A 13,820-nucleotide genomic window follows, 5' to 3' on the forward strand; every position below is an offset into this window, starting at 1 on the left:
AAAAGAATTGCAAGCAAGGCTTTAGTTATTTATATGGAAAAACACATAGAAAATAAGTATGTGCCAGGCACGTTGGCTCACGCGTGTAATCCCAGCACTTTGGGAGGCTGAGGCGGGCGGATCACGAGGTCAGGAGATCGAGACCATCCTGGCTAACATGGTGAAACCCTGTCTCTACTAAAAATACAAAAAAATTAGCCGGGCGTTGTGACAGGCGCCTGTAGTACCAGCTACTCAGGAGGTTGAGGCAGGAGAATGGAGTGAACCCGGGAGGCAGAGCTTGCAGTGAGCCAAGAACGCACCACTGCCCTCCAGCCTGGGTGACAGAGCAAGACTTCGCCACAAAAAAAAAGAAAGAAAAAGAAAAAAGAAAGAAAATAAGTATGATAATGGAGATTATTATTATTATTGTGTCACTCATGTCCTACCTCTTCTCCATTACAAATCCTAAAAGGACCCAGAAGATATTTCCTACTCTAAGACCTTGAAAATATAGTAGGAAGTAGAGCACCCATACATCTGAAAACACTTTATAGGTCAGGGATGCAGACAAGAGACACTGAAATCAGGTTGCCCATTTCAATTTAATGAAGGATGGGAGAAACCAAGCAGTGGCATTGAACCACTAGTGCATGGGAAAGTAGGTATAATCACATAAATAGCAAGGCCAGAACAGCAAGTAAAATAGTCCGAATGCATGAATCTTTTGCAATAGCTAATTGGTCATGGAGTCTTTAGGATTAGAATGAACAGGTGGTCTATGAATCCGTTTCAACAAAAGCACTGAAGCAAAAGCAACACCACTTCCCTAAAAGGAAACAGAAAGACATTGCACCACTAAAAACTGGATGATGATTCCTTATCATATTCACATTTAACTCTTCAGTAAGTATGCATCTTGAAGAACAAAAGTGATACCAGTTGTTCTTTGTCAGAGCAGACAGGTCTGCAAACTCAAGGGTAAATGTGAAAAACACAATACAGCTCATGATTACATCCAGTGACTAACTTGCAAAACTCTTATTTCATATTTCTAGGTTTAGAAGCTTTAGAACCCAAGAGGCACGTCTGCACTAGTGCTACAACAATTATTCCAACTGGAAGCTGAGACTTCCAAGTACTGAACTTAAGTTCTACAAATTACTAGGAAAAGTCATCCCCTACCCACAATCCCCACTTAAAAATCAGCTTGTCAGCTAAAATAAGTAATCTTGACTGTCAAGGAGAAATGCAAGAGGGGTAATATACGAGTGTGGATGGAACCCTGGTGGTATCTGCTGGTATTACCAGGCCTAGTGGTAAAAAGTAATCTAAGACTACTAAAACCCAACACAAGTAAAACTACCAAGAGTGTAGATTTTACCAGAAAAGATTGAGATCCACCCCTCTCCCCCAACAAAGAGGTACAGAACACTGTCCAACAAAGTCATCTGCAGGCAAAGTTAGTTGCAAGCAAAGAAACAAAGGCAAATAATGGAAGAGGGAAGTCGTAAATACCAATTATAGCCCCAGTGTAGAAAAATGAGAGCATCAGTCCACATGTATATTTTGTTCTTTCCTGTTTCATGTAATTGTTTGTGAACTTTAACTAACTTTCCTTTTCTTTCTTCTCTATTTTTCCCATTATTCTGTAAACAGTATATACCAGGGTAGTTAAGTTTACAACTGAATCAACAGATTTAAAGATATGGAAATAAAGGATAAATGAATACCACCCAAAGATCCAAGACTGGGAACTAGATGCAGCAATTCATAAGACTTAGGTTATGTCATTTAAGGAGAGAGAAATGTATTTTCATTTGTGCAAGGAATGCATTAGGGAAGATAAGAATAATTTTTAAAAATGTAGTAATTTTTTTAAATGGGGAAAATGTATGTGTAGATATTGAAGAGTCCTAGTAGAAGACAGTAATACACACTATTTGTTTTTCTGAATTGTTCCTATTTGAGGGAAAGTCCCAAGATCAGAGGAAACAAGATTTTACCCCACCTGCAGAAGCTAAAATGGAGCAGATAATCCACCTCCCTATATCTTGAGATGGGGTGTGAGTACGTGTCCTAAACATAGCCAGTTGGTCCCATGCAGATTTTTGATTCTTGGGGAATGAAGTAAAGGTGTGTGAGAAAACCCATTAGAATATGAGCTCCATGAAGGTAGGAACTTTGTTCACTTCTACTAACCGCACCTACAACACTGCTAGTCACATGGTAAGTACTTAGTAAATATTTTTTAAATGGAGAAAAAAAAGGACAGTGAGAGATTATTTTCAGCACTCATGAGGGAATAAAAAGTCCAATGATGTAGCTGCTAGTGTCCAGTGGTAAAGTCCAGCATGCGGTGTCTAGAGATGACACTGCCAGCAGCAATATATGAAGCACAACAAGAGTTCATCCTGTATCTATCCTTGACTCCCTTGGTTCCTGTCTAAAGCTGGTTCTCCATCCTACCTAACAATTCTTTTCTTTTCCCAATAGTCTTTCAATATATTCCTCTCCTGACTAAAGTTAATCAAAACCGGTTTCTATGACTCCCATTCAAGAATACCAACTAGTACAGAAGTATAAATGCACTTAGAATAATTATACCATCAGGGACAGAAAACAATTCACTGTACAGTTAGGTGCCACATGAAGACATTTTGGTCAACAGTGGACCACATATACAACAGTGGTCCCATAAGATTATAATGCAGCTGAAAAATTCCTGTCACCTAGTGACATCTTAGCATCGTAACATGACATATCACTCAAGCATTTGAGTGATGCTGGTATAAACAAACTTACTACACTACTGTATAAATGTATAGCACATAAAATTATTTACAGTACATAATACTTAACAATCAATGACTATGTTACTGGCTTATGGACTTATTATACTATTTATCGTTATTTCATAGTGTACTCCTACTTATAAGAAAAAGAAATTAACTGTAAAACAGCCTCGGGCAGGTCTTTCAGGAGGTATTCCAGAGGAAGGCACTGCTATCATAGGAGACAAAGACTCCATATATGTCCTGCCCCTGACAACCTTCTAGTGAGAACAGATGTGAAGGTGGAAGATACTGATATTGATCCTGACATCAGGATCAGGATAGTGTTTTGTGTGTGTTTGTGGCTTCATTTTCAATTAAAAAAAAGTTTAAAAAGTAGAAAAATAAAATAAAATTTAAAAAATAAAAACGCTTATATAATAAAAATATAAACAAACAAAATGCTTTTGTACAGTTGTACGATGTGTTTATATTTTGAGCTAGGTGTTATTATGTGAGTCAAAACGTTTTAAAAAATTAGAAACCTTATAAAGTAAAAAGGTTAAACTAAGCTAAGGTTGATTTACTATTAAAGAAAGAAAAAAATTGTATAAATGTAGTATAGCCTAAGCGTACAGTGTTGATAAAGTCTATAGTAGTGTACAGTAGTGTCCTAGGCCTCCACATTCACTCACCACTCACTCACTGATTCTTCCACAGCAAACTCCAGTCCTGCAAGATTTTCATGGTAAGTGCCCTGGACAAGCATAGCAGTTTTTATCTTTTATACCATATCATCACTATACCTGTTGTATGTTTAGATGTATTTAGATACACAAATACTTACCATTGTGTTACAATATTCATTACAGTCACATGCAGTACAGGTTTATAGCCTAAGAGTAATAGGCTGTACCATATAGCCTAGGTGTGTAGTAGGCTATACCACCTAGGTTTGTGTAGGTATACTCTATGATGTTCGCAACATAAAATCACCTAACGATAAATTTCTCAGAACATGTCCCTGTCATTAAGCAATGGATGACTGTAGGTACGTATGCATGTATGTATGTACATGTATATATATGTATACGTGTGTGTCTGTCTATATACAAAAAACCTTTTGTAGTAGACTAGAAGTTAAATAAACCGTGATGACAGACTTATGCTCAAAGCTATTTTATTTATTAATCTAACAAATCCATTAATACGTTAGATTAGACCAAATGAAACCAGATATTAAAGCATTTTTTATCTAAAAAAAATTTCATCTGGTTTAACCTAATATACCTAGGTTGTGTTAAATGATAAAGTAGTATCTATTTTCCCCTACTTAGTTGTTCTCAGATAGTTTTTAAAAGTTACCTTAAAAATCTTACTTAATTCATCTAATATTCTTAAATGCTTAGCTTTAAAACACTACTAATAATACCACAAAATCTTGTTATATGGCACTGATTGAGACTTATAGAATGTTAACCCCCTTAAAATCTACAAACAAGAGACAACTTTGGGGGAAAAATAGACACATTCAATAAGAATGAATTAGAATCACAGAATGAATTAAAGTCACAGGCATTTTGTAACCAAAAGAACAACTAATGTGACTGACATTCAGGCTGTTTGTCTAAAACTCCTCCAGTCAAATGGGTATTCATATTACCCTTAAAGTCATTAAGGAAGAAAAGCGTATAACTTTTCCAGTAACCAATTCTAGTTACCAATACCCAGAAACCTGTTTTGGGGGTAATTTTTTTCTTGTATGTTTGCCTATATCGTACCTGCTACATTTCCTTTTACATTTACAGAATTAAAGTTAGTTCCTCATTAGACAACATTTATTAACTCTTCATATATTTAAAGTTAATTACTAATTTAGCCCTCAGCATTTCTCTTTAAATTCACCATCCTAATTCCTTTAATATTTCCTCAAGAGTCTCTTTTCTAGTCCTTTTCTCATATTCATATTCTGTGAACTTACTGCACATTTGCCAAATCTTCCTAACCGGAGAACTTAGTATATCCTAAAAGCAGATCCAACATGAATGAACAGACTAATTTGAGGGGTAGGTAAAAATGTACCCCAAAAAAGAAGATCAAAAAGGAATCAATGATATGGAGTATGCAGCAGGAGCTACAGGGATTGTCAAATACCCCATCATTCTTAATACAGGTGCAAAGCTAAAAGAAATATGCTGTAGAAAACGAGATAAAATAGGTTTGCTCTTGTGTTTCTTCCTTTTCTTTAAAATTTTTTTAACAAAGTTCTCTAAGAAGGGTCCAATAACAAATGATTACATTTTGCTCTAACTCAAGAGTTCTTAACTGTCATCACCACGCTCTAAAGTGTTTGGCCAATGAGGAATTTTTTACCTGAATGGCACTTCTTCCTGTGGAACATCCACATAGTAACGAATAAAAAATCTCTCAGAATCTTCTCGTTCACCATCAGTAACAACGCTGCCATTAAGTTTGGATACTGATGGCAATCTATAAGTTAAAACCAAAATAAAGACGTATTTTAAGATACTTATATATTTAGCTTTAGAAAGAAACTAATTGGCTTGTGAGCCAGTCTCATTTTCTTGAAAGGACACATTTGATGTAGTTCCATTTGTATACAACTACTGACATGAACTAAAGTGGTCTAAACTGAAAAGACAAAAAAAATTGAATTTGACTTTCACGTGACACTGAACTTTCATAATCATACCTCCCCTTTCAAAACAAGATTCTAGGCAGCACTGTCCAACTTAGATTAATATAATGAAGCCACATATGTAATTTTAAATTCTTTAATGGCCACATTTTTAAAAAATAAAAATTAAACACATGAAATTAATTTTAATATTTCATTTAACCCAATGTATCCAGAATATATAAACATTTCAACATGTAATCAATATTTTTAAATGAGCTAATTTACATTTTTAGCCATATAAAATATTTGAAATCCAGTATTTATTTTACCCTTATAGCACATTTCAATTCAGACAAGACATATTTCAAGTACTCATAGCTACACATAGCTAATGGCTGTCATATTCAACAGCCCAGTCTAGAGAGTAGTCAGTAAAACTGGGTTATATAATTCAAGAATTAACTTATTATATTTGCAAAAGAATTGTGTAAAGAAAATAAAGCACAAGACCTACTGCAAGACGTATTCTTCTTCAAAGAAAAGTATGCTCACATTTATTTCTTCAGAAAGATATTAATGTGTACGTTAACAACTACAAAGCAGTAAGGATCTGCTACGCATTAGCTTGTCACAAAGATCAACAACCTGTTTAAAGAACCACTCTTCTTTAGAGAACCTTAAAGCCTACAGTTCCCCTTTCAAAACTACTATGTATAGTATACAAAGAGAAAAAAAGCAAAGCTCTATGGCCCTTGCATTTTAGCCCAAATCTTATTTCTGCTAAAGGTTCATACAAAAATAAATACTCATGGGAAATTCCCAATTATGTGGAGGCAGCGGCTGAGACACAAAAGGTAAGGGGAGTTAGAGAGAAGATAATAATGGTGGTCATATTTAAGTCAATCTACATTCAAGAAGAAAATGCAGATGCTGCTCTCTTAAGTTTTCCACGAATGAAACAGTCCAAGTTTCAGGAATTTGCGATCTGAATAATCAATACGTTCACAGAGAATATAAGGACAACCATAATAGAAATGATTCCCTGCTGTACGTACTTTTACTTTGTGACCCCAAACAGGACTTCAAATATTCTAAGTATTAAAAAGCATAAAAACAGATTTGTAGAGAAATTTTTCAGTGGTGTCAGCAGCCCAACTACATTTCATGTTTTCCTCATCATACTGCTCGCATTCCTTTTCAGCAGGATTTGGAGCTACAGAGCCAGCTCCTTCAAGCACAGTCTGCTCAAAGGATGAATAAATTCATAGTGCACTCCCACTAAATAGTGCATTATTCCTTTAATGAAACAATAAGGCCTCACAAAAATAAAGCAAAACAATCAGGACAACAGACCTGGCTATTACCAATTTCCTTCGCTCCTCAGTGGTATAAGGCTGCAGAAGAGGAATTCCTAACAATCTCACTTCTTCCAGTTTGGGAAATGAATTTAGCTTATCAATGTCTTCCCAGGACTGCAAACCTAATTTGAGAAATATATTAAGTAAATCCAGAGATGCACACAAAGAAGAAAAGAAGCATAGCAAAAATATTAGCTCAATTAATAACTTCTGAAATGTTAAAAATGATCATAAACTAAATGGTCTGAAAGTTTTCTTTATCCAAGGCAAGAGTAGAACATAGTTAAAACCACAAAAACTTCCCCATAGCCTCTCCCACCTCTGTGATCCAGGGGTTAAGAAAGAAGAGCGTTATTGCCTAACATCCTCTCATCTACTCATTTTCTACCAAAATGACTTATAAAGAGGGGTCACTGGTAGTTTCATCAATAAGCAGGATGTATGCCATGATTACATAATTTAAAGAAAGCTATGTGACCAACTCATTTCATTCAAATATAGACTCATGGAATAAAACTATTGATCAGAGTTGATACTAACATACTCAAATTTTTACCTGAAAAATTCTAAAATGAGGCAAGGTTGACAGAACCACAAACTGTCCCTCATAAATACAGCTGTCCCTCATATCTATGGGGGACTGGTTCCAGGACCTCCTACAGATACCAAAATCCACAGACGCTCAAGTCCCCTATATAAAGTAGTATTTGCATATAACTTACACAAACCCTCCTGTTTACTTTACCTCTAGGTTACTTTTAATAGCTAATACAATGTAAATAATTGTGATACTGTATTGTTTAGGGAATAATGACAAGAAAAAAGTCTGTACGTGTTCAGTACAGACACAACTACCCTTCTTCCCCCTGTATTTTCGATCTGCAGTTGTTTGAATGCATGAAGAGTCCATGAATATGGAGGGGTGACTGTATTATGAATTTGGAGACAGGAGAGAGAGAACTAAAATTTAAAACAAACAAAAACAAAAACCTGAACCTTTGAGTAAGGAGAATACGTAACAAATTAAGATTTTTAGTCCTAAAATGAAACTCTTCTTATAGCTATGAGAAACATGAATTCTCCAAGTCAATACTTAACTTCTAAGTCAGGCAGGTCTTCTACATAGGAAAAATTTTTCTATAATAATGAAGCTGGTCAATTTCACAATGCATCAAGTCTATTTCAGAGAACAACATAGTCCCATCCTATTTTTATCAACCTTCAGCAGGGGTAAAGACAGAGGAGCAATCTAGGAGGTCTCTGGTGTATAACTATCCCAAGTCACAACTACCCTCATCCCTTAGAATGGCATTTCCATCAAGGAGGAAGAATAGTTAGCTCAAGGGTGTCAAGGTATGAAATAAACAGCTTCCTTGTGCAAAACACTGGATTTTAAAACTTACTTCCCACTTTTAAAACCTCTATGGTAAATTAAACTAAGTTTATGCTTTTTCAGTTGTAGGTTAGAGTTATTTCTAATTACGTAGGTGTTTTAAGAAATTAGCTAAGACGGCCAGGCGCGGTGGTTCACGCCTGTAATCCCAGCACTTTTGGAGGCCGAGGTGGGCGGATCACGAGGTCAGGAGATCCAGACCATCTTGGCTAACACGGTGAAACCCCGTCTCTACTAAAAATACAAAAAATTAGCCAGGCGTGGTGGTGGGCGCCTGTAGTCCCAGCTACTCGGGAGGCTGAGGCAGGGGAATGGCGTGAACCCAGGAGGCGGAGCTTGCAGTGAGCCGAGATCGCACCACTGCACTCCAGCCTGGGCAACAGAGCAAGACTCCTTCTCAAACAAAAAAAAAAGAAAAGAAATAAGCTAAAAGACAATATCAAGAGAATGAGGAAAAAAGTCACAGACTGGGAGAATGTATTTGCAGAAGACATATCTCAGAAAGAACTGTTATTCAAAATATACGAAGAACCCTTAAAACTTACCAATAAGGAATAAAAAACAACCTGGCTACAAAATGGGCCACAGACCTGAACAGACACCTCACCAAAAAAGATATACCGATAGCAAACAAGCATATGAAAAGACGTTCAATATTATACATCATTAGAGAACTGCAGGTTAAAACAAGATACCCCAATGTACCTATTAGAATGGTCAAAATCCAAAACACTGAGAACATCAAACTCTGGTTAGGATGTAAAGTAAGAGGAACTCTTGAACTGCTGGTGGGAATGCAAAATGATACAGCCACTTTGGAAGACGGTTTGGCAGTTTCTTATAAAACTAATCATACTCTTACCATATGATCCAGCAGTCATGCTCCTTAGTATTTACCTAAATGAATTGAAAACTCATGTCCATACAAAAACTTGTACACAGATGTTTACAGCAGCTTTATTCATAACTGCCCAAACTTGGAAGCAACCAAGAAAGATGTCCTTCAGCAAGTAGGTGAGTAGATAAAATAAACTGTAGTACATCCAGAAAATGTAATAGTATTCAGCACTAAAAACAAATAAGCTATCAAGCCATGAAAAGGAATGGAGGACTTAAAGACATATTCCTAAGTGAAAGAAGCTAATCTGAGAAGGCTACATACTGTATGATTTCAACTACATGACATTCTGGAAAAGGCAAAACTATGCAGATAGTAAAAAGATGAGTGGTTGCCAGGATTGAGGGGGTAAATAGCTGGAGCACAGAGGATTTTTAGGGCAGGGAAACTATTCTGAATGTTATTACAGAGGTGGACATGTGTCACTACACATCTGTGAAGATCTGCAGAATTTACAACACCAATAGTGAACCCTTAGGTAAATTATGGACTCGAGTGATAACGACGAGTCAACATAGGTTCATTGATTGAAATGGTACAAATGTCCCATTTTGCTGTGGGTCACTGACAGTGGGGGAAGTTGTATATATGTGGGAACAAGGGGTATATGAAAACTCTCTGCACTTTCTGTTGAATTTTGATGTAAACTTTAAACTGTTCTAAAAAATAAAGTTTATCAATAAAAAAGAAATAAGCTAAATATATTCATTCCTGTGATACACAGGATCAAATGGCAATAAACTGACAATCAATTACATACAGATACTAAAAAAGTCAGCATTTGAAAAGACATAGCAGGTTGGGATTCCTTAAACTAAGTCCAGATAAAATGGTCTATTTTGTAATTCTTTGTACTATTTTTACTGTGTCTTTTAATATCCAGTGCATGAATTTCATTTCATTCTTTTCATAGCATGACCCCTTTAATGTATAAAATATAAACTGTCAACGTAATGCTATGCCACTCAGTATTTATCAGATCATTTATGAAAATCAATGTCTTAAATTTAGCCAATCATAGGCATCTGCATGTCATATAGAAAATTCACTCTAAAAAAGATAAAACTGTGACTCTGTGACTGAAAGAAATATACTTTCATTGTATTTCATGCATATGTTCAGGTTAATTTGAATGTAGAATAAGAACAAGCCTGAACCTCACCTGACTTGTGGAGGCTGATGGATCGAAGATTAGGAAACAACCTGGCCAATGAATCATCAGGCTCCTCAATAGCATTCAAATGATTGTTGGCCAGGACGAGGGTATCCAGTGAAGGAAACATAACTCCTAACTTTCGTATTTCAGTCCAGTCTTGGAGGTTATTGTCTGTTATATGTAGTAGCTTAAGAGAATGACAGCAAATAGAAGGACAAGACACTGTTTCATAGTCATTAAGGCACAGGAAGAGCTCCTCCAAACTGCAGAGACAAAAGGAAATATTTCATGTTTAAAGCAGTTTAGTTTCTACTTTATATCTATTTTCATTCATTCAATAAATAAATAAATAAGTGCCTACTATATGTGAGACTCTGCTAGGAATTGTGGAGAAAATACCAAGATGTCTTCCTGAAGTTCAAACTATAGCTGGGAAGACAAAACCTAAAGTACACACTGAAATAGCAAAGAATGATGTAAGGTAGTGCGAAATTACTTTTGTGCTTAATTAAGTACTAAATTAAGCAGTACTAACTGTAAGTATAATAGTCATTCACATAAGAATGAAATTGAAATTATAGTTAGAATAACCAGGAAAGGATGCATGGCCTTGAAGGAGGGGAGGACTGCCACAAGTTGAGAGGACATAGAAGAAAATTCCAGAAACAACATGAACAAATGTTTAGAAGTAGAAATAATAACTATCATTTGTTGAATCCCTACCCTGTGTCAGACCCTATGCCAGGTGTATTAAGATTTTATCCCTACTTCTGCAAGGTAAATGCAATTATGCCCATTTTACAGACAAGGAACCTGAGCTCAAAGAAGTTAAGTAGCTCATCAAAGGTCATATGATTAGTAGTGAAACTAGCACTTAAATGTTCATTCTGTGCCATGCTGGGTGTTGGGTGCAGTGAGGAAACCAATCTCATTAGAGTGAGAGTGCGAAATTAAGATGGAGTAAGTTGGGTGGAACAAGATTCTGAAGGGCTTTGAGAATTTCCATATTTATACAGTCAAAGAAACTACAGCTTCTTTAAATTTCCTTTGCACACTTACATGTAAATACAAAGATAGAGACAAACGAAACATAATAAAGCATTTTTTAATTGACTAAAATATAATTTATTTCTTAATTTATTGAAAATAATACTAGGTCACTTTTCCCATCAGATCAGCTAGGTACTTAATCATCTGAATGTTAACACATTTTAGTGATACTATGACTTTTTCCTCCCAAAGAAAAGGGCTGAGGCTCAATTTGCATATCAGAAGATTAAAATGGAGTAAGGCTGAGTTGATTTAGAGTGATAAGTGCTTCTCAGGGGTATTTTCTAGCCCAGAGATGACATATCCCATGTCTTGGTGCTACTCAACACTGAACATGTATTCCACTGGAAATGCTACTAGATTACCCGCACATTTTCGTTCCAATAACTTCGTTTTTCTAACCTCTTTCTCCACTCAATCTGCAGTTCTAGTATTTCTTGGGTGGGAGATCAGCAGTAATCCTATGTACTAACACAGATGGCAACATAGCTCCCTTGCCCTCATGCTCTCTGGGCTTACTCTGGTAACTCCTGCAGTATCGTGTGGACTGTCTCCCAAGAAGCTTTGCTGTTGTTGAGGACAAGTTTGCGAACCCCAGAGAAGGACCCAGCACATGTTCTTTCTAAAACCGACAAATTCAGAGGGTTGGAACTCAGGTTTAGAAACTCCAACTGAGGAACATTTGACACAATTTTACTGACCTAAGGAGAAAAAAAGAAAAGCATTATCAGGCAGTAACCAGAGCTGTTAAATAGCAGTCATGCTCAAGAAAGCCTAGGGGAGCGGGTCTCCAGGCAAAGGGCTGTTTATATCAAGGAGTCCTATTTAGTAACGGTACTCACAGAGGGACATAAGTGATTTCAACAAACCTTGGCAAATAATTTAATCTTTCAATGAAATAGTGGCAGAACTGACTGGTACATAACAGAACTTAATGGTAAAAAGGAAGATTTCTTATGTTGCCTTTAGAAAGGCTTCTGATTCTGTTCTACGTGATGTTCTCTTTGATAAGTGGAGAAAAGATAGTTTTGATGACATTTCTTAAAGAGTTGAGATTACTTCATATAATTCTCTTTGAATATCTCCTTCCTCTCATTCTTTTTTTTTTTTTTTTTTGAGACAGAGTCTCGCTCTGCTGCCCAGGCTGGAGTGCAGTGGCGTGATCTTGGCTCACTGCAAGCTCCGCCTCCCGGGTTCATGCCATTCTCCTGCCTCAGCCTCCCGAGTAGCTGGGACTACAGGTGCCCGCCACCTCGCCCGGCTAGTTTTTTTGTATTTTTTAGTAGAGACGGGGTTTCACCGTGTCAGCCAGTATGGTCTCGATCTCCTGACCTCGTGATCCGCCCGTCTCGGCCTCCCAAAGTGCTGGGATTACAGGCTTGAGCCACCGCGCCCGGCCCTTCCTCTCATTCTTAGCAAAATATTAAGGCTAATTAAAGGTTAAAATTCACCTGGTACTAATTCATGTGTTAAGTTTGATTATATCATCACAATCACTTAGAAAACAATTTCAATTTGGTTTAAAGATGTACCAAACTTTAAAATATGTTTACTCAAAAACAAACAAAATCCATAACTATATAATGAAAGGGAAAACAAGATTATCAACGATTTAGCTAGCAACTTGGTAGACAAAAAGGAAAAAAAGAAAATGAGCATTACTGACCTTAACTATTTGGTCTGCATGGTACTAGTCTCTTTGATATAGTTTATTCATTAAATTCTCAAAACAGCTTGCAAGATAATACTACTTTCATTTTAATAAATGAGGAATCTGAGGCTCAGAAATGTTAAATAATTTGACTAAGGTCTTACAGTTACAAAGGTCAAGTCTGGGATTTAAAATTCAGAGCCATTTTTCTTTCCAATATGCCATATTTATACATCAAAAATATAACTAGAAAAAATGAATAAAGAAGACTGAAGACTATTTGGTACAATCTGTGAGAAGGATCAGCTTAAACAAGTATGAAATAAATGCTAAATGTCCAGTAAATGTATTAAGCATCAAACAGCCAGGCAATGTTGTAAGTAAAAGTTATAAGAAAAGGAGAAAAGAGTAGTTAGGATTAGTTTTAGAGTAAAAAAACCTGGGTTCAAACGAGGTTCCAACACTTCCTAGCTGTGTGGTTTCAGACAAGTTACTTAACCTTTCCAAATCTCAGTTTCCTCATTTGTAAAATAGGGAAAACAGTTCCCATCTGTTGGTAGGATTAAATGAGATACACATATAAAGTGCTTAGCATAGCAAGTGACACATTTTTTTGAAACTTGTTTCCCCACATCCCCCCAATAGCATGTAAGCGCTATAAAAGCAGATATAGTACTTACCTACTTCACTACTGCATAGTGGGCACTTATTTATTGAATAACTTAATGGCACTAAATCATTTAATAAATGTAACTACTATGAACATAAGCACAGTATGAACCATTATCTCAACCCTGGCTACTCAACAGAATCACTGACAGAATTTAAAATACACTGATTCCAACGTTCCACCATAACTACTGAAACAGAAGCTTCATAGGTGGGACAAGCTTCAGGGTTGTAACCTGAATATCTTTCTT

The 13,820-nt window shown here is 36.3% G+C and overlaps 1 protein-coding gene across 4 annotated transcripts in view; it reads right to left on the minus strand.

The window, feature by feature from the left end:
- The window catches only part of TBCEL (tubulin folding cofactor E like), a 69,382-nt gene that overhangs the window by 27,855 nt on the left and 27,707 nt on the right, over positions 1-13,820 (minus strand). For all 4 annotated transcript variants that reach the window (XM_031652865.1, XM_031652862.1, XM_031652864.1 and 1 more), the window contains 4 exons: positions 11,769-11,950; positions 10,206-10,462; positions 6,748-6,874; positions 5,127-5,243 (listed from right to left, as the gene is read on the minus strand). In XM_031652865.1, coding sequence (XP_031508725.1) covers positions 5,127-5,243; positions 6,748-6,874; positions 10,206-10,462; positions 11,769-11,950 — 683 coding nt within the window. The remainder of the gene's footprint in view (positions 1-5,126; positions 5,244-6,747; positions 6,875-10,205; positions 10,463-11,768; positions 11,951-13,820) is intronic.

Source organism: Papio anubis, chromosome 12 (assembly GCF_008728515.1).
Source record: "Papio anubis isolate 15944 chromosome 12, Panubis1.0, whole genome shotgun sequence".
Classification (NCBI taxonomy): Eukaryota; Metazoa; Chordata; class Mammalia; order Primates; family Cercopithecidae; genus Papio; species Papio anubis.